We start from the raw sequence: 17,367 nt of genomic DNA on the forward strand, positions 1-17,367 counted from the left end.
TACCTTCATGGCATCCTAGTCTTTCAGTAGCCAGTCAATTGCGTTATCAGCAAGAGCCTCATTAGTGATGCTCTGATCATTCATAAGATAAGACAAGCCGTCCCAGGCATTCTCAGGTTCCTTCGATTGAGATCCTTCTAGTGCCACAGGATTGGGGGTATTTAGAGTCCCCGAGCTTTGTGCGATACTAGGAAGCTCCTCGATATACTCAGCAGACTGCGTAGGTAGCCTTTCGGCACCGAGACCCGATGACACCGAGTCGTGTGTCTGTCTCTCTGCAAGCGAAGAAGAATGTTCTGTAAGGAAACGGGCCATCCAATTGTCTAAAACAAATGGGTCAGATATGGAATTACGGCAAGAGTTCTGGAAAGTTCGTAGGCGAGACACCTAAAACAGTTTATGATCAGCCTTTTCGACCCATATTGAAGGTTTTCTAAATAACAAGACAGAAAGAAACAGAGACTTATACAACGCTTGGTAGGAAAAAGACTTACAGAGAAGTCAACTATAGGCCAATACGATTTTACTCTCATCAAAAACTTGAAATTGAGAATGAGACGTTGCCGTGCCATGAAGAGCTCTGAGAGATCATCGCTGAAGAGTAAAGAGTGGAGATGAACACAAGAGCTGACCACAGCAATATGTCCATAAATAAAATAGTCCAGCTCACAATTCTCAAGGCTGGTGGCATAATTTAAAATCTCCGAAACTGTAGCCGCGCTTTCATTGCATTTGACTGCTTTAGGTTCGGTTGTGGTTGCATCTCGGCTTGCACCCGCCTTGAGGAAGGGAAAGAAAAGCATCTGGCGAAAATGATAGTATCCAATGTGCATAGACAGAAAGGTTCGGCCAAGGTGCCTCTCCAAGAAGAAAATGATGTGGTTGTAGCTGTAGGTCAAGTGCTCGGGTAGATTCTTGTACCATTGGTTAAGGCGATCCTCTAGTAAAGGGGCCTCCTGACAATAGTCATCGAGAGTAATCACGCCCCGGCTAAGCTGTCTCAGTAATCCATTAATTTTGGTGAAGATATCAAGCGTCCGTGCCATTTGAGCCCACATATCACACCGAAATGCAGGTGCTAATTGGGGTTTCCGCAGCAACTCGGCAGAAGTCAGGGTATGAAAGAGTACATCATCTACTTCTGGGATCATTTCTGAGCTGCGGCACGTATCCTCAGGCTCCATGAACATGTCAGAAGCGGACCAGTGGGTGGCAATTCGAACGGAGAGACAAGTTCGACGATACTCTTCTCGATTTACCCCATTAGAAATTGACTGCGTGGAAGAACCCCAGAGTGACAGAGCTTCAGCGTGTAGCCGAGCGAGTCCAACATATATGTGTTTTCTCTGATTATCAGCTTCACCACTAAAAAAATATCCAATCAAAAGCAATGCTTGAACTGTTTCCAGGCTTGGAGTATCCGTACATTGGCGACAAAGTCGCATGGCCTGGAGAGCATAAACTTGACCACGGGAGCAAGGTGAGATGCCATGGAAAACCGGGTTCTTAGAGAACCTGTTAATCTACGGTCATCGATCTGAGTAGCCTAATGATCAACTATCCCGAATGCGTAAGAACATACCTGGCAGCTAATGCACACATGCCGTAGACATGTTTCATGGATGCTGTACCTTCCCTCATATGGCGCATGAAACTCGGCTCGTGGAACATGGTGTGGGCAATATTGTGAATGTGGCGAAAATATAATCCAACCAATTCATGTAAGACTTCGTGTGTTTTCAGTGCTTCCGAAAAGTCCGGTTCCCATGATAGTGGCATTCGACCAGGAGTGGGATTCTCCCTTCCTGGTGCCGATTGAACTGCCACTCTGGCTGGCCTTGTAGTATGGTCAAGGCTGCAGGGAACCGACAACAAGTGACAAAGCTGACAAGTATCTCCTTTATTCCCAGGAATACATCGTCTTTTTCGACTGCTGAATCCGAGGCTCATTCAGTGCTATCCTTATGTCAACCCTTCAACCGAGGGGAGGATTGTACTAGTGCACTCACCGGCAAGTCGAGCAGGCGCCAGCCCTTGCCCTTTTGGCGTTATGGGCGGTCATATTAATGAGTCTAATAGGTACTCTATAGAGACTAGCGATTTTTCGTTGCAGACAAGTATCCCTTCTCACGAGTAAATGATGTCCTCTTTGTATGTTATATTGCCGACACTAGGTCCGATTTTAGTCTCGGGGCTTACCGTTGGCACTATGCCTGTCACGGGACAAATACTAAGGACCCTAGTATATAATGCCTTATCTCTCTCCTTTCATTCAATGCGTGACCCAACAATTTTATATAAATTCCATGATATACTATAGCTATTCCGAGTCTACTCAATCGACACTACTGCAACTTCGATCTACCAAATTTCTTTTGATCCACTCACCGGATAACACCAAGAAAGTTCGCCCTAATGGCCAGTCAATCAGCACAAGGCAATGCTGGACGGCATAAAGATCATGATGAAAATGTTTTCCTCTTCGTGCCCAACCTAATCGGTATGTCTCTTTTATCAGCGACGAGATAACCCCCGAGTAGGTCTTAAGGTTCCTAGGGTACACCCGCGTGGTTCTCGCCGTCACATCCCTCTATTACATGCCCTTGCACCCACGAACATGTTCGCTATTATATAGTGCCTCTTGTCTCCTTGATGCCCTAGATGGAGCTGCAGCCCGGCGATTAGGGCAATCAACACGATTCGGTGCGGTTCTGGATATGATTACAGACCGATGTACAACAACTTGCCTGCTAGTTTTCTTGGCGAGCGCATTTCCCAGGTGGAGTATTGTCTTTCAGGGCTTGATTAGCTTGGACTATTCAAGCCACTATATCCATATGTATGCGACCTTGGCAATGGGCGGAAACCGCCAGAGCCACAAGCAGATCGATGACAGTCGGCCGTGGGTCATGCGGACCTACTATTCTAACACAGTATGCTGGCGTTAACCCGCTCGTAATTTCTTTGCAAAACTAACAATATATATAGAAAGTCCTTTTCACAGTGTGTGCGCTGAATGAGCTCTTCTTTATTGCGTTATATTTACTCTCATTCTCGTCATCGCCATCGTCGGTGAACAACCCGAACTTCACGGCATCACAATCCGATCCTTCAATGCCCTGGAGCTCCTCTTGGAGTGCTGGGGCAATGGAGGTGGCTCGGTAAGATCTTGAGCGATTAATATACCCCATAATATAGCCTATACTTATATTGATTGCAGTGCAAATAAAATAGACGATTCTGTTCCATGGTGTCTCCTTCACATTTCAACGCCATTTATGCTCTTCAAGCAATATGTGAACATGATTCAGTTAACAGAGGCCAGCAAATGGCTTGTTGAAGGTGATATTGAAACAAGAAGGAATGAACGGCTTGCGCAGAAAAGAGACCAGTGACAACAATCACACCAAAGTTGAACCTTATTATAGCAGAGGGAATATAGACACAACAAGGGGTGGCAGATATACGGAGGATGGCCTCAGTCATTTCGCACTTATTCATGGGTCATTGAATAATCGCCCAGTAGAGTATTCAATAGAATGTCGTTATATATATGGTTCCTTAGTGCAGCGATCTCCGCGTAGTTTTGAAAGAGCTTAGTGACTTCTGTTTCCCTGCTATCCCACTCCACTGGTTGACTAATTCATTTCAACGTTGGCATAACCCATGGTAGACGAATTCTGACGGACTACTTAAGAATCTGAGTAGACACTGACACTGATACGGACAGGAACAATCCACGGTCTCAACATAGCACCTTATCCGAAAAAGGCTAGTCCCGAATCAATCAGCATCAAAAGTCTGACTCAGCAAAATTAGGTTTGCGCAAAGAATATCCAGAACAATCCAAAGCTCCTCAAAACCCGCAGTCAAGTCTTCCTCCAAGTCGCGAGACAACACCTCCGTCGTCCACATCCGCCTATATTAATATTCCCAAAGAGACGAACGTCGAAACCTACCCACCCACTATGTCTCGCGAAGCTTACCAGGTTCCTTCCTCTTTGGGCGGACAGAATGCCTTTGACTCCGGTGCAGGCTCCCTGGACGGCCCTATGGTTGCTTATCTATGTGGCGAGTGCAATGCTCGTGTCTCGTTGAAGAGGGGTGACCAGATCCGCTGCAAGGAATGCGGTCATCGTGTGTTGTACAAGGAAAGGACGAAGAGGTGGGGTTTTTGCCTTCTCTTTTGTCATTTTTAATAAACCTTTTAATTGGGTGTGTGCTGACTTTGTTTGGTTCTACAGAATGGTTCAGTTTGAAGCTCGGTGAAATGGGATAGACCGGTTGCGCGACGTTGGCTTTATACCTTTCTTACGATCGTATCGTGTTATGCATTCAGGTGGCGCTTTGGAGTTTGATGGGACAAAAAGATTGGATATTGCGATGCGGCGATGGTTCTACAGATGACCTTTGTTGAAAGGGACTCATTGTATCTGCGCATCGGCGGAAGGTGCTCGTGTTGAAGATTTCCATGAGTAAAATCATTAATTCCGTCATTCAATACACATGTCCCTATACCTCTACCTAGGCCAATTTGTGAACATAATCTAAAAAAAAAGAAAATGAAAAAGAGAAAGAAAGACCCGAAACCGTTGCGAAAGAAATGGTTTACTGAAGGTTGTTTGTCACTTCAATAAATCCCTCCAAGCACTTAAGGGCTGCGCCACTTTCGACGGCCCATCTGGCTCGCCGGACACCCTCCTTCCAGCGCCCACCGCCTGGTCCACGTTCGGTAATCACCTGGCCATCATCGCCGGGACCCATGTCACTAGTGTCGGATTCACAGATACCCGAAATAACAAGAAGGGCAGCGACGTTCATAAGAACAAAGGTGAGGATTGGGTCATCGCGAGGCAGTTCGTTCCGCAGGATGCTCATAATCTTGGCTGCATTGTCCTTGGGCATCTTTCTTCCGAATACGGCAGTCAAGGGATGAGTTGGCAGGCCAAAGTCTGATGGGTGTAGTGAGAAAGTTTCAAATTTGACCAGAGTGCGGGGGACTTCATGCTCGTCCTCGTCACTTGAGCAGTCATCATGTTCCGAGCCCTTGTATGCAGGGTTAGGGTATTCAATGAGTCTCCAGCAGTTGGTCTTTCCAGCACAGCTGATTTCATCCAGGTCCTCCTCACCACAGATGACCATTGCCTTTTTGCATCCATTCTGTTTCAGGGCCTCGGCAAAGACAGGTCCAAGGCTCTGATAGGCCACACCGACCACTCTAGCCTCAATGGCCCAGTCAACAGGATTAGCCAGTGGGCCCATCAAGTTGAAAATTGTCCGTAGTCCCAATGCGCGGCGCACTGCATTGGCGTACATCATGCCCGGGTGGAAGTTGGGGGCAAACAAAAATGCATAACTGGTCTTCTCGTACACCTGTGGAAGGTTTTCGGCGCTGACAGCGGAAATATTCGGAGGGATTGGCGGAATAGCATTGAGGACATCTGCGGATCCAGAGAAAGAGGTCTGCGCGCGATTGCCATGTTTGGCCATTAGGATAAGCGGCGAGGCGATGATAGATGCAGTGGTAGAGATATTGAAAGTGGAATGCGAATCTCCGCCAGTACCAACAATATCGCACTAAGGTAGACCACATATCAGGTTATTTTGAATATATGAGTTGCGGATGCATAACAATGCTTACCAGGCCTCCATTGTAAGTGCCCTCCTTCTTACCGCGGGCCTTGATGATCTTTTTCAAGGTGGGCCTGTCGACCTGAGTAGCGGCTTCACGCATACGATGGGAGCATCTAGCGATAACCTCTGCATCTCGATCTCTTCCAGTAGAGTGTAAAAGTGTCAGAAGAGCTGCCGTCTGTATAGCAGAGAGGCGATCCTCGAAAATCAATGCGAATGCTGAAGCAATGTCTGCAGCATCTACAGGAAGCTTCTCGGAGGGGTAGGCAAGCTTCTGTAGGAGGGGGGAGATAGAGACTTGACCGGGTTGCAGGTCAAAAGGAGCAGCGGACATCTTGGCTATAGAAAAATCGCAAAATATATCCCCTTAGACCGTTGAAAGCTCCGAATTGAAGGCACAGATGCGATTGTAAGAATCTCTGACTCAGTTGCACCCCTCATATAGAATCCGTCATCGGCCTAGGCATAAACTCACCGCCCGGAGATCCCGCTATGCCTTTTCGGGAACCCAAGATTTCGTGCCATATTTTCGTCCAAGTTGTATATTGCGGAAGTCACTGTCGTCGGTATCTCCAATTTCACCGGCCTCAGGCGCCCTTGTCCCTCTCAGGAGCCGCTCCCAGGATAAATTGACCGTGCAAAAACTTAAGTTCTACTAATACCTTCCATTCTCTTCACAATGCCTCCACGAATTCGCCTTTCAAGTGGCTGCATCCCCCAGCCGCTCCGCCGGCAAAGGCTCCTCTGCCAACATGAGCTGCCCATTCTCACAAGATACGCGAGTACCGCTGCGACAGCTACGACCCCCGCCGCGTCGCCGGAACAGATGACACACTCTGCTGCCCCCATTGCTAGATTTCCTCCGTCTCAACCTCCCTCACATCGCAATCCCGAGTACCGTCGGTCGCAACTTCTCCGACAGTATACATCGCTCATCCGTACTACTCCTCTTATGGTGTTTCTGCAGCACGATAACCTTCAGTCGGTGGAGTGGGCTGCCATCCGGCGAGAATTGAGCAAGGCTTTGCAGAAAGTGGACGAGCAGATTGCCTCCGAGGGACGCTCCCTCCCTCCGATTGCTCCTCACGTCAAGGTGCAAATTGTTCAGACTAGCATCTTTGAGGCTGCCCTCCGTATCGTCGAGTATTTCCGACCCAACACCTCCACGATCGAAGCCGGCCAGACCCCCAGCGCTGTCGACCCCATCACGCAAACGTCTGCCGAAGTCTCTCTCTCTGGATCGAGGGATGATCCCACTCTGTCACACGACCTTTCCCGCGCGGCTCACGATGCCGTCCTTCGTATGAAGGGCAAGCACAAATTGGCGCCAGTCTTGGTTGGACCAATTGCAGTCTTGAGCATTCCTCAGATGTCTCCGGAACATCTCAAAGCTGCGCTGACAGTCCTTGCCCCCAAGGCTGCTGGCTTCCCTGTTCCCACTCGCAAGGCCAACCCAGGATGGCACGAGCTGCCCGTCCAGAACGGTCTGAATAAGCTGGCTCTTCTTGCCGCGCGTGTGGACGGTAAGGTGTTTGATGTCGAGCAGACCAAGTGGGTTGGTAGTATCGAGGGTGGTATGGATGGTCTGCGGTCACAGCTTGTTATGGCCCTGCAAAGCATGGCATCTAGCGTCACCAACACTCTGGAGGGCGCTGGCAAGAGCCTGTACTTCACTCTTGAGAGCAGGAGGAGCGTCCTGGAGGAGGAGCAGAAGGGCCCAAGTGATGAGAAGACCGACGCTTAAATGTAACGCGACCAGTTTGATTTCTATGTATAATACTACCTACACTTGTACTTTTCCTGTCCAGTTATTGAAGGCTATGGGTTGTTTTTAGCACATGAAGGCTTACTTAAAACACAAGCCCAATATAGAATGCAAAATTCTCATATACAACTGTGCATTATCTCTCGAGCCCTTCCCTGACCACGTGTTTAGAATGGACTGAATTAGCTTCCAATATACAGCGTACATATAATCAGGACTGCGCCGATATGAGCCAGGATTGGCAGAGTGATTACAGGTATATATATTTTATATTTATAGTCAACTAATTCGTCAAACCCGAAAGATGCAATTGCGGATATCATTGTGAGTTTACGAATGGTAATAGTCTGGGTAAATATACCTGGTATTCCGGTCCCTAGTACAAGCAAAACAATATTGAGCCAATACACCGAGTCATCTAGTTATCCCCTTCATGCCTGTCTTGCCTCAGCTTCAGCCGAGCATTCATGCCCACGATGCATCGCACAAGATCCCAATCACCATCCAAGCCAACCCAGTCCGTGACCAGGATACCAGTGGACCAGTCACCGTCATCCTTTTCACCATGTTTTCGGCAGAGATAGTCTACTGCCGCCGGGTTCAGCTTACTGGCAATCTTCTCCGGCCAAGTACCAAGTTTCCAGAAATTGCTCGCACTCAGGAAGTTAATATAGAATGGATGCGCCTTGGTTGCTTCGGGGTCCGGAAGCACGCCGAATGGGTAGCGCGTCTCAGCGGCTCGGAAACAATGCTCTTGCACGTACTGAATCTTTTCTCCAATGTTCTCGGTCTCCATGACCTCATAGAAATCCTGAATGCAAATCTGTCCACTGGGGCAAGTCGCATTAGAGCAGTTGTCGGCCCAACCCGAGGCACAAATTCCCCAGCCTGCGCCCCCGTGTATTTCCTTGAGATGATCCAAGATGTCGAACCGACGGATAAGAACGACCTTACCGCGCACTTCACCGAGAGTGGGGATCTTGGGTTTGGTATACCACCGACTGTCTGGGTGTGCGTAGTGCTCGCTCAGAATCCGGCTGAGCTGTTGATCGGTGTGCTCACCAGGTCCCTCTCGTTTGAGAGAGATGATCAGGGTCTCCGACGGATTCTGGCTGAGGAAATCGTTTACTTCACGCATCAAGTCACGGAAGTATTTGTTTCCCGTTAAAGAGATGGGGAAGACGCTGTGCACCAAAACAAGCTCATCCTTTTCGGCATCTTCTGGATATTGGGGCTGTACACGGATGTCAAAGAATCGCACACCGTTTTCGAGCTGTTCTCGTGGACTGACTGCTTGGCAGCGAACGGAGGGCGGCGCAACATGGCAGGTAGGGGAATTGTGGGTGCCTGGGATCGAGAGAGAGGAGAGCAAGGTGTCGTCCTTCAGCTCGCCCATCCACGCATTCAGATTGGCGGAGGAGTAGATTGATAGATGGGACTCGGGTGTCACATAAATACCAGTGAGTTTGAATCGAGGTTCGTCGCACAATGCCTTCATTGTGGCGGACTCCGACGTGGGCACGGGAGTCTGGACTTGATGCCGCTCTCCTTCCACTTCGAAGGACCAGCGCACGCGCTCTTTATCCGAGTCGATAAATGTACGAAGCTCGGTTTGAATTGTCTGGAAAGGTTCGACATGGATATCTAAATCCTCATGAACAAAGGGTTCGTTGTCATCTGTGATCGCAGCGACCGGCGCACTGGTGCGGGTTACATTGGTGAAGACTCGGGTGAAGTTTCTGGCCAAATGTTGGATATTACGATCATGATGCGGATGAAAGCGCTCAATGCGCTTCAGAGTAATTGGCGTGGAAGTGAGATTGCGAAGGGTCAAGTATTCGGCCACCATTGTGGTACGTGATCGTTTAGGCCACGATCCCGGATAACAACCCATGAGTTTCTAAAAGGGACCAAGGTACAGGGGAGAGACTCGAGAGGTAAATAAGGCTTCGCTGACGCTGTTGGACGACCCGAGTACCAGGCTGCAAGGTTAAATTGGTGCTCATTATTGGCCTGGATGGATCGGATTGTATGGTAGCGCTGGAGAACCGCGACGGCACTAAATTAGCTACGATGCGATACGCACCAATTGTGATCGGCAATTTGTGGCTTTTCCTGGGATCTTCCGCGCCAATGGTACCAATGCGTGTCCACCTGAACAAGAGTACTGAAACCTAGTATGGGCGACATACCGGTATGGTGTTCTGTATCTTATTGTCAAGTTCCTCAGGCAGTCACGCTTTATTGTCTATTATTGGCGCTGGACTTGGTCCATTGTTTGAGACCCGACCGGGCGTCGACTCAATCTCTTCGATGAATCCATCACCCCCACTCTCACCTTTTTCACTGGTGTAGTAAGGCTGAGACTGCCAATGTTACTTTCATTGTCCGAGAGTATAGTTTTTCCACAATCTTCTTTTCCTTTTTCTTTTGTGGCCACCTACCCCTCCTCCTGTCTGAGATGCTTTCGCGTCATTCAAGCTTTGCCATCTTTTGAGTATGGTTGTTCTCTGATACTGCGCGACCGCTCAAGAGCATTTTTCCTGCCAATTGGAATAAGAATGCCTGTCGAAGGGAAGATGTAGTCTGAGAGGAACCAATTGGACCCTTCTTAGCTAAAATTTCGGGTTTATCGCAAATCTCGGCCCAGTCTTATCAACACCAAGCCAGGTCCATGGTTTATTTCTCCGCAACACATCGCGGAAGCAAAGATGGACCGAAATGCCCGCCCGTAAATTGCGGAGAGCCGGTCACGTGAAATGACGCTGGGGTCGGCTACCGTCGGCGCTCGGGGTTCAGAATGCGGAGGAAGGAGAGCAATAATAATGCACTACCACCATCATTCCACAATGAAATGTTGCGCTCTCCCCTCTCGAAAAGCATTCTCTTCTCCTCCATAACCCTGGGTTGACTTCGGCTCGACAATGAGCATTCTACGCTGCAATGGAGGCCTTTCTGGGGCTCTCCGGTCTTGCCAATCTCGCAGAGTCCTGCCGATAACTCGCTTCCCATCAACAATATCCTTTCCCCGTCGCACATTCCATGCCGGCCCGGCTCTGTGGGGGGTCAAGTCTCAGATCTTGAAGGATGTTGGCGAAGGTACGTCCAATCCTTCTGTAACCTGTGTTATACGCATATATCATATACTTAACCCACCTTGCGCTCCGCAGGTATCACGGAAGTTCAGATTATCCAGTGGTACGTCGAAGAAGGTGCCCATATAGAGGAGTGGAAACCTCTCTGTCAATATCAATCAGATAAAGCAGTGGATGATGTTAGTTGTTTTCGCACCAATGACCAGCACACAGAGACCTAACAGTATCAGATTACCTCGAGATACGGAGGCATTGTTAAGAAGCTTCACTTCCAAGCAGATGACACCGTCCCTACGGGAAGGGTACGTAAAATTGCACTACATCTATACTTTGAGAACATGGTTGCTGAGAGAATTCCACTGTAGGCTCTGTGCGATATAGAGGTTGAGGATGGAAAATATCCAGATGACAACCCAGCACCAGCACCCGCGCAACCCAGCTCTGCTCCTGCACAGGCTGAGACAAAACAACCTTCAGGTGAAGTGGCTGTTGCTACTGAAAAGCCAGAAGCCCCGAAGAATGTTTCACGATATGCAACTCTTGCCACCCCGGCCGTCCGTGGGATGCTGAAGGCACATAACGTGAATATACTAGATGTTTCAGGGACAGGGAAGGACGGACGCGTCCTCAAAGAGGATGTCCTTCGATTTGTAGCAGCGCGGGACTCTGCACCTACGCCGCAACCTACAACCCCTACAACCCCTGGGACACAGCAAACAGACACAGCGGTCAACCTAACACCAATCCAGTCACAAATGTTCAAGACCATGACGCGGTCACTCAATATCCCCCACTTCCTATTTGCAGATGAGCTAAACATCAACAATATCACTGCGCTGAGAAAGAAACTGGCCAATGATCCGAAGGACCCCAGGAGAATTACCTTCCTCTCCTTCGTCATCAAAGCCGTCTCTCTAGCCCTGAATGAATATCCAATCTTGAACGCCAAGGTTGACACAAGCAATCCCGACAAGCCCCAGCTCATCATGCGGCCCAGACACAATATTGGTGTTGCAATGGATACACCGCAAGGCTTAATCGTGCCCAATGTTAAGGATGTTGCCAACCGGTCAATTGAAGACGTTGCAGCAGAAATCACCCGTCTGAGCGCCTTAGGTAAAGAAGGGAAGCTCACCCCAGCAGACCTGAGTGGTGGGACAATCACTGTCTCAAATATCGGAAATATTGGAGGTACCTACGTCGCACCAGTGATTGTATCCAATGAAGTGGCTATCCTGGGTGTCGGAAAATCCAAGACAGTACCAGTCTTCGATGAAGCAGGTCAGGTCACCAAGGGTGAATTGGTTAATTTCAGCTGGAGTGCGGATCACCGTGTCGTGGATGGCGCGACTATGGCTCGGATGGCTAATAAGGTCCGGGCATGCATTGAATCCCCGGAGTTGATGCTGTTACAGCTACGGTAGTTATTGTATATAGATAGAGTTCCCATTCAGACCGTTAAATCAACTAGGGTTTACGCACCACTTGTCATACATTATCGAAGGGTGTAATTGATGCCTCATCATTGCTGTTAGACACGAACCAACTCTAATCCTCAGTTCCCTTGCAATCCTGGGTAACTTTGGTATGTCGTTCTTCGTATTCCTGTTGGGAACTGTAACTAATCTAACTATCATGGCTAAGAATGTGTCAGATCCACCGCTGAATGCATGAACTACTAGTAGGCAGGTGACACAGCACTCGCTATTTTATTAATTTTCCCTACGTGGACTCATGCAGCAGCTTTTCATCAGCCAGATTCCAACTCACTCCAGAATGACCGCAGAATACACGACACCACCACAAACCTTAACGAAGTGAGCCACACATAATTACATTCACCTGTGCAGATAGGTACTGCGTATCCACCGATGCGCAGTTCTAGGGCGGACGTGGAATCTCTTTCGTAACCACCGCATCATTGAGGATGGCCAATCCGAAGACTATCAACTCTGGGAAATTGGCGTATCATGATGATGAACTGAAACTACGATACGATAGCTGAGAAGAGAATTGATGCGGGTTTACGGAGCACGCAGGAACTGATCTGAAAACCCAGAGCTGCATGAACAAAAATAGTCCGTGATATTGCATGCATGCCCTCCTAACTTTTTCCCCGATCAATCCCAATGCATAGTCTGAGCGCCATGAGATCGATCTAGATCTCTTTCGATATATACCGTGTCACATTTTATGGAGCACAGAACTTCAATTGCCTATATATATATTTATTCATCGCATTGTCCATGGCTTCTAAATCCCACTTTTCTCTCGGAAGTTCGGAATAATAAGCATAAATGCGTATATTCAAGTTGACCCTGCAGCTCCGGGCTGCCACTTTTAAGCGGTGCGATCAGCTCCAATTCGTGAGATGAATGCTATCAATGCGTGGGCGAAGGTAAATCAAGTCGATAATGATAAATACGGAGGACAGATGTTGGGTTGAAACTTGCAAGAACATGTGCAAAGACAATAAAGTTATTTCCATACAATCAACATGTTATATACATCCTATTCCTATTCTTTACATCTTCATCGTTTCATCTGGCAATTCTTATAGAGTACAAATCCAGCTTTCTTCGGTAGTACGTGTATAGTGTCTACTACCCCATCCGTCGTAGTATCGACCGATTCAGATGCTCTGGCTGCACCGATCTGATCCCCGACAGATGAAGAGTAAGCTGCAAATCACCTAATGTACTCTGGAGGACATGGCGGACACCCTCCCTACCCGCGATAGCAAGTCCGTACACATAGGGTCGGCCGATAAGTACCATCTTGGCTCCCAGCGCCAGAGCCTTAGCCACATCAGCACCGCAACGCACGCCAGAATCGAAGATGACTTCTAAATCCTTTCCCACCGTGTCGACGATTTCAGGAAGCATGTCCAAAGATCCCACTCCCCCATCCTGCTGGCGTCCGCCATGGTTGGATACCACTATTCCCTGCATGCCGTACTGGACTGCCAGCTTTGCGTCCTCGACCGTTTGTATACCCTTCAGTACGATCGGGCCATCCCAGTGCTGACGTAGGAACTGAAGGTCTTCCCACCCATGGCTTAACCCAGGGAATATCATATGAGCCCATTCAGCCGCTGCGGTCGCCATGTCTTCTTCGATGCTTTTGCCATGCTTTTCTGCGAACTTCTTTCGAAACACTGGATCGGAGAAGCCAATCTCGACTCCGATATTGTCTTTCCTGAGGAATGGATTATACCCATTCTCTAAGTCCGAGGGGCGCCACCCAAGGATGTAGGTGTCAAGTGTCACCACCAAGACCTGGTAGTTGGCAGCCTTGGCGCGCTTCAACAAGCTGACTGTAATGTCATTGTGATCATTTGACGGCCAGTATAACTGAAACCAGCGGGGTCCGTTCCCATTGGCTTTTGCGACGTCCTCAATGCTGGTCGAAGATGCAGAACTCAGGATGTATGTTATCCCTTCATCCTGTGCAGTGGAAGCAACAGCAACCTCGCCATCCCGGTGGAAAATCCGCTGCACCCCTACTGGCGCGATGGCGATCGGGTACTCGTATTCCTCGCCGAACAGCGTCGTTTTCAAACTTGGAAAGTCCGATTTAACTAGACGGGAGGGAACGATGGCCCATTTCTTGAATGCCTTCCGGTTGTTTTCATCCGTTTCTCTCGTTCCAGCGGAGCCCCAGACGTAGCCAAAGCTATCTGCTGAGAGGCACTCTTTAGCCAGCCCCTCCCATTTGAAAGGATCAAAAGTGATCGCGGGCTTCTTATCATTGAGCCCCTCGGTATAGACTTTCGTTTCGTAGGTGTATGGCAATGGATTGTGCTGGGCTGTGGACATTGTTGCGATGTGTTTGACGTCTCTCCTTTCGACTTGTTGCGTATTCCGGCCTGATGTATGAAACCCATAGGCTGTGCGCAGAGAGCTCTCTAACTAGAGGCGAATGCACTGACGCCCATTTATGGTTGAGCAACTTAGGGCCTGTCTCGGTACAAGACCGGCTCCCATGACAATGGACCCGGCCAACCGGTTATGTTCAGAGGTTCAAGTCATCGATCAAGGCAGACCAAGAACAATAACACTGTACAATTGACGTAAGTACAGTACCACGGTCGCAAACTATGTCATATTGAGACCCGCTTGGTGGGTTCAAGGCTCAGCTTAGCTGCCGTGAGGACCGAGATCTCTTTTCGGCCGATAGAGACCTCGATAGTTATGCAGTGTTCTAAGAAGCTTGTCTTTCACCCATTAACCAATAACATTAGGGACAATGGAGATGTCCTGATTATCGTACGATCTCGGACGGAAGACCCATTGGATATGAAAACGAGTACTACTGGCGTTGCCCTTATGTGGCATGACGTCAACGAGCTTTGGTAGTATTTCTCTCGGGGAGAACAAGTCCAACCCCGAGAGACGCACTGTCTGTTCGTGAGATTTGAGTCGTCTAACGATTCTAGTTTCGGTAACACCGTGGCTATTCAATGAAATATCCATTCGACCGACGAGGACGACTATATCAAGGTCATCCGTTTCAGCCGACAAAGAGGCAGATTCACGAAAGTCACCAGCACTTGATAGGGAAAGGCATTGCAATACCTAGGTAGTGCGCGAATAGGGGAGGTCCATAGCTACACATCAGAAGCAAGAAAATAACAAACGCAAAATATGTTGAGGGTCGGCGCAAGGGCAGGTCGCCCTCTAATGCAGGCCGTCTCTTCCGGACCTACCTGGTCGAGATCTCGTTCGCAAAGGATAAGCGGGCCTTTAATTTCAAGGACTTTCATGTCGGTTGGCCCTCAGTGCAGGCAGGAATCTGGTGAGCATTGTTCTCTAACCATCGAGGGCATCCTCCCTGCTAACCAGCCAAAGATTGCCATAAACAAGGGACGTCCAGTCATCCACAACGTCGGCAATGGACTACAGGTGTTGGTATTGCCCTTGTGTCATCTGGTATGTGCAGTATATCTGTTTTCCAACATTAGTATGTTATGATGGAGGATATCTTGACTAACTAAGCAAATCCCCTTCAGCCCTCCTTCTCTCAGGTCTTACTGGTTATTACATAGGCATTGCCAAATTCCCGGAACCAGCAGTGACATCTACTACGCCACTCAATAAGTTCCCAGCACCATGTCACGATACTTCTTTCTCCAACATACAAGGAGCAGTTGCAGAGTTCGCCGGTATCCTAGGCGAGGACAAGGTCATCAGTGACAAGGAAGCTTTGGCACCCTACTCCACTTCTGAGTGGTCATCCTATTCTCCCAGTAAAACCGAAGTCTCCTCAGTAGTTGTTTGTCCTTCGACCACGGAAGAGGTCTCCCGTGTGATGGAGATCTGCCATCGACGCAGACTTCCAGTGACAGCATATGCAGGGGGGACAAGTCTTGAGGGGCACTTTGCACCGACCAGAGGAGGAGTCTGCATAGACTTCCAAAGCATGGACCAAATCCTAAAAGTGCACAAAGATGATTTGGACGTCGTAGTGCAACCTGCAGTGCAGTGGGAGGTATTGAACGAAGAGCTCGCCAAGGATGGGCTCTTTTTCCCTCCAGACCCTGGCCCCGGTGCAATGATCGGTGGCATGGTCGGTACCGGCTGTTCGGGAACAAACGCATATCACTATGGAACAATGCGTGACTGGGTCTTGTCTCTGACCGTTGTTCTAGCCGATGGGACAATTATCAAGACCAGGCAGAGGCCACGGAAATCGAGCGCCGGTTATGATCTGACTAAGATATTCATCGGCAGTGAGGGTACACTTGGCCTGGTCACAGAAGCGACCTTGAAGCTGGCTGTCAAGCCGATGAATGAGGCAGTGGCAGTTGCATCTTTTCCGTCCGTTCATGATGCAGCCAGCTGTGTTTCGGAAGTGGTCAAACGGGGGGTTAATATTGCCGCCGTGGAACTCCTGGATGATGTTCAGATGAAGTGTATCAACACGAGCCAAACAACGAGTCGTTCGTGGGACGAGGCTCCAACCTTGTTCTTCAAGTTCTCTGGAGCGCCCGGTGAAGTGAAGGAGAAGATTTCGATTGTTCAGAAATTAGCCGAGAATGCTAACAAGAAGACTTTCACATTCGCCCGCAACTCAGAAGAAGTTGATGAGTTGTGGAGTGCCAGAAAGGTAGCACTGTGGAGTATTCTGCAAATGAAACAGCAGCCAACGGATCATGTCTGGACTACCGATGTCGCTGTGCCCATGAGCAGACTACCCGACATCATCGAGCAAACTAGGGAGGAGATTTCTGCCAGTGGCTTACTTGGAGGCATCGTTGGCCATGTGGGCGATGGGAACTTCCATGGTAGGCACTCACACATATGCCAGGGTATTTGAAGTACTCACTAACCACGCCTTGAAATAGCAATGCTCCTCTTTAATGACGGCCAACGCAAGGTAGCGGAGAGTGTTGTCCACAACATGGTTAAGCGTGCTGTGGAAATGGAAGGGACTGTCACTGGGGAGCATGGAGTGGGAATGGTGAAGAGGGACTACCTGGAGCATGAACTTGGTAAAACAACTGTCGATACCATGCGCAGAGTATGTTACAGCCCTCACATTGTCCTCAGATTAAAGATTGACTATCTTCATAGTTCAAACAAGCTCTTGACCCTCTTTGTCTGCTCAATTGTGATAAGGTTGTGAGAGTTCAAGTCCCCAAGTAGGGAGAAGTCCCCGAGTGGTAAGGGTCAAGGATTGAATATAAGAACTGGAGTTCGTCAGTCTACGGAAGACAGTCAGTGAGTGCCTGATGTCTGCCTGATCGTTACTCGACCTTGACGCGTTTGAACGTCACTTTGACACTTTTTTTTTTGTTTTCTTTTGTTTTCTTTTTTCTTCTTCTTCTTCTTCTTCTTCTTCTTCTTCTTCTTTTTATCTCTACCGCTTTAA

The 17,367-nt window shown here is 48.8% G+C and overlaps 9 protein-coding genes across 9 annotated transcripts; 5 read left to right on the forward strand and 4 right to left on the reverse strand.

Moving 5' to 3' along the window:
* Positions 1 to 15: 15 nt before the first annotated feature.
* On the reverse strand, positions 16 to 1,779 carry BDV37DRAFT_271727 (putative C6 transcription factor; the record flags this gene model as incomplete). Its single annotated transcript, XM_032084758.1, has 3 exons — positions 16 to 387; positions 495 to 1,515; positions 1,583 to 1,779. The coding sequence occupies 3 exons, from the start codon at positions 1,777 to 1,779 to the stop codon at positions 16 to 18; spliced, it is 1,590 nt and encodes a 529-aa protein (XP_031941337.1).
* Positions 1,780 to 2,319: 540 nt separating this feature from the next.
* On the forward strand, positions 2,320 to 3,652 carry BDV37DRAFT_248615 (CDP-alcohol phosphatidyltransferase family protein). The gene is made up of 4 exons (XM_032082007.1): positions 2,320 to 2,500; positions 2,557 to 2,933; positions 2,989 to 3,161; positions 3,221 to 3,652. Exons 1-4 carry the CDS (start codon positions 2,416 to 2,418, stop codon positions 3,393 to 3,395), a joined length of 810 nt encoding a protein of 269 aa, XP_031941338.1. The 5' UTR covers positions 2,320 to 2,415; the 3' UTR covers positions 3,396 to 3,652.
* A 175-nt stretch (positions 3,653 to 3,827) lies between these two features.
* BDV37DRAFT_248616 (Rpo12/RPC10 RNA polymerase subunit family protein) lies at positions 3,828 to 4,542 on the forward strand. Its single transcript, XM_032082008.1, has 2 exons — positions 3,828 to 4,165; positions 4,245 to 4,542. The coding sequence occupies exons 1-2, from the start codon at positions 3,969 to 3,971 to the stop codon at positions 4,267 to 4,269; spliced, it is 222 nt and encodes a 73-aa protein (XP_031941339.1). The 5' UTR covers positions 3,828 to 3,968; the 3' UTR covers positions 4,270 to 4,542.
* BDV37DRAFT_248617 (anthranilate phosphoribosyltransferase) lies at positions 4,543 to 6,027 on the reverse strand. Its single transcript, XM_032082009.1, has 2 exons — positions 5,642 to 6,027; positions 4,543 to 5,577 (listed from the first exon to the last, which is right to left on the reverse strand). Exons 1-2 carry the CDS (start codon positions 5,966 to 5,968, stop codon positions 4,609 to 4,611), a joined length of 1,296 nt encoding a protein of 431 aa, XP_031941340.1. The 5' UTR covers positions 5,969 to 6,027; the 3' UTR covers positions 4,543 to 4,608.
* Positions 6,028 to 6,029: 2 nt separating this feature from the next.
* On the forward strand, positions 6,030 to 7,518 carry BDV37DRAFT_248618 (mitochondrial 54S ribosomal protein uL10m). The gene has a single exon (XM_032082010.1). It carries the CDS (start codon positions 6,314 to 6,316, stop codon positions 7,376 to 7,378), a length of 1,065 nt encoding a protein of 354 aa, XP_031941341.1. The 5' UTR covers positions 6,030 to 6,313; the 3' UTR covers positions 7,379 to 7,518.
* A 260-nt stretch (positions 7,519 to 7,778) lies between these two features.
* Positions 7,779 to 9,495, reverse strand: BDV37DRAFT_122420 (phosphatidylinositol-specific phospholipase C). Its single transcript, XM_032078606.1, has one exon. The coding sequence runs from the start codon at positions 9,291 to 9,293 to the stop codon at positions 7,818 to 7,820; it is 1,476 nt and encodes a 491-aa protein (XP_031941342.1). The 5' UTR covers positions 9,294 to 9,495; the 3' UTR covers positions 7,779 to 7,817.
* A 760-nt stretch (positions 9,496 to 10,255) lies between these two features.
* Positions 10,256 to 11,938, forward strand: BDV37DRAFT_122433 (2-oxoacid dehydrogenases acyltransferase-domain-containing protein). The gene is made up of 4 exons (XM_032078607.1): positions 10,256 to 10,498; positions 10,570 to 10,673; positions 10,725 to 10,796; positions 10,860 to 11,938. The coding sequence occupies exons 1-4, from the start codon at positions 10,324 to 10,326 to the stop codon at positions 11,916 to 11,918; spliced, it is 1,410 nt and encodes a 469-aa protein (XP_031941343.1). The 5' UTR covers positions 10,256 to 10,323; the 3' UTR covers positions 11,919 to 11,938.
* Positions 11,939 to 12,956: 1,018 nt separating this feature from the next.
* BDV37DRAFT_248621 (lactate 2-monooxygenase) lies at positions 12,957 to 14,659 on the reverse strand. Its single transcript, XM_032082011.1, has one exon. The coding sequence runs from the start codon at positions 14,310 to 14,312 to the stop codon at positions 13,098 to 13,100; it is 1,215 nt and encodes a 404-aa protein (XP_031941344.1). The 5' UTR covers positions 14,313 to 14,659; the 3' UTR covers positions 12,957 to 13,097.
* Positions 14,660 to 14,742: 83 nt separating this feature from the next.
* BDV37DRAFT_271734 (FAD-binding oxidoreductase) lies at positions 14,743 to 17,141 on the forward strand (the record flags this gene model as incomplete). The annotated part of the gene is made up of 6 exons (XM_032084759.1): positions 14,743 to 14,750; positions 15,149 to 15,291; positions 15,345 to 15,425; positions 15,542 to 16,780; positions 16,841 to 17,016; positions 17,070 to 17,141. 6 exons carry the CDS (start codon positions 14,743 to 14,745, stop codon positions 17,139 to 17,141), a joined length of 1,719 nt encoding a protein of 572 aa, XP_031941345.1.
* Positions 17,142 to 17,367: the final 226 nt, after the last annotated feature.

Source organism: Aspergillus pseudonomiae (genome assembly GCF_009193645.1).
Source record: "Aspergillus pseudonomiae strain CBS 119388 unplaced genomic scaffold BDV37scaffold_34, whole genome shotgun sequence".
Taxonomy (NCBI): Eukaryota; Fungi; Ascomycota; class Eurotiomycetes; order Eurotiales; family Aspergillaceae; genus Aspergillus; species Aspergillus pseudonomiae.

Coding starts and splice junctions, on each gene's coding strand:
- BDV37DRAFT_248615 (XM_032082007.1), top strand. CDS start 2,416: ATGGCCAGTCAATCAGCACAAGGCAATGCTGGACGGCATAAAGATCAT. Junction 2,501..2,556: donor CTTCGTGCCCAACCTAATCG/GTATGTCTCTTT, acceptor TAAGGTTCCTAG/GGTACACCCGCGTGGTTCTC. Junction 3,162..3,220: donor GGGGCAATGGAGGTGGCTCG/GTAAGATCTTGA, acceptor TATTGATTGCAG/TGCAAATAAAATAGACGATT.
- BDV37DRAFT_248616 (XM_032082008.1), top strand. CDS start 3,969: ATGTCTCGCGAAGCTTACCAGGTTCCTTCCTCTTTGGGCGGACAGAAT. Junction 4,166..4,244: donor TACAAGGAAAGGACGAAGAG/GTGGGGTTTTTG, acceptor TTGGTTCTACAG/AATGGTTCAGTTTGAAGCTC.
- BDV37DRAFT_248617 (XM_032082009.1), bottom strand. CDS start 5,968: ATGTCCGCTGCTCCTTTTGACCTGCAACCCGGTCAAGTCTCTATCTCC. Junction 5,578..5,641: donor GCACTTACAATGGAGGCCTG/GTAAGCATTGTT, acceptor GGTCTACCTTAG/TGCGATATTGTTGGTACTGG.
- BDV37DRAFT_248618 (XM_032082010.1), top strand. CDS start 6,314: ATGCCTCCACGAATTCGCCTTTCAAGTGGCTGCATCCCCCAGCCGCTC.
- BDV37DRAFT_122420 (XM_032078606.1), bottom strand. CDS start 9,293: ATGGGTTGTTATCCGGGATCGTGGCCTAAACGATCACGTACCACAATG.
- BDV37DRAFT_122433 (XM_032078607.1), top strand. CDS start 10,324: ATGAGCATTCTACGCTGCAATGGAGGCCTTTCTGGGGCTCTCCGGTCT. Junction 10,499..10,569: donor CTTGAAGGATGTTGGCGAAG/GTACGTCCAATC, acceptor TGCGCTCCGCAG/GTATCACGGAAGTTCAGATT. Junction 10,797..10,859: donor ACACCGTCCCTACGGGAAGG/GTACGTAAAATT, acceptor ATTCCACTGTAG/GCTCTGTGCGATATAGAGGT.
- BDV37DRAFT_248621 (XM_032082011.1), bottom strand. CDS start 14,312: ATGTCCACAGCCCAGCACAATCCATTGCCATACACCTACGAAACGAAA.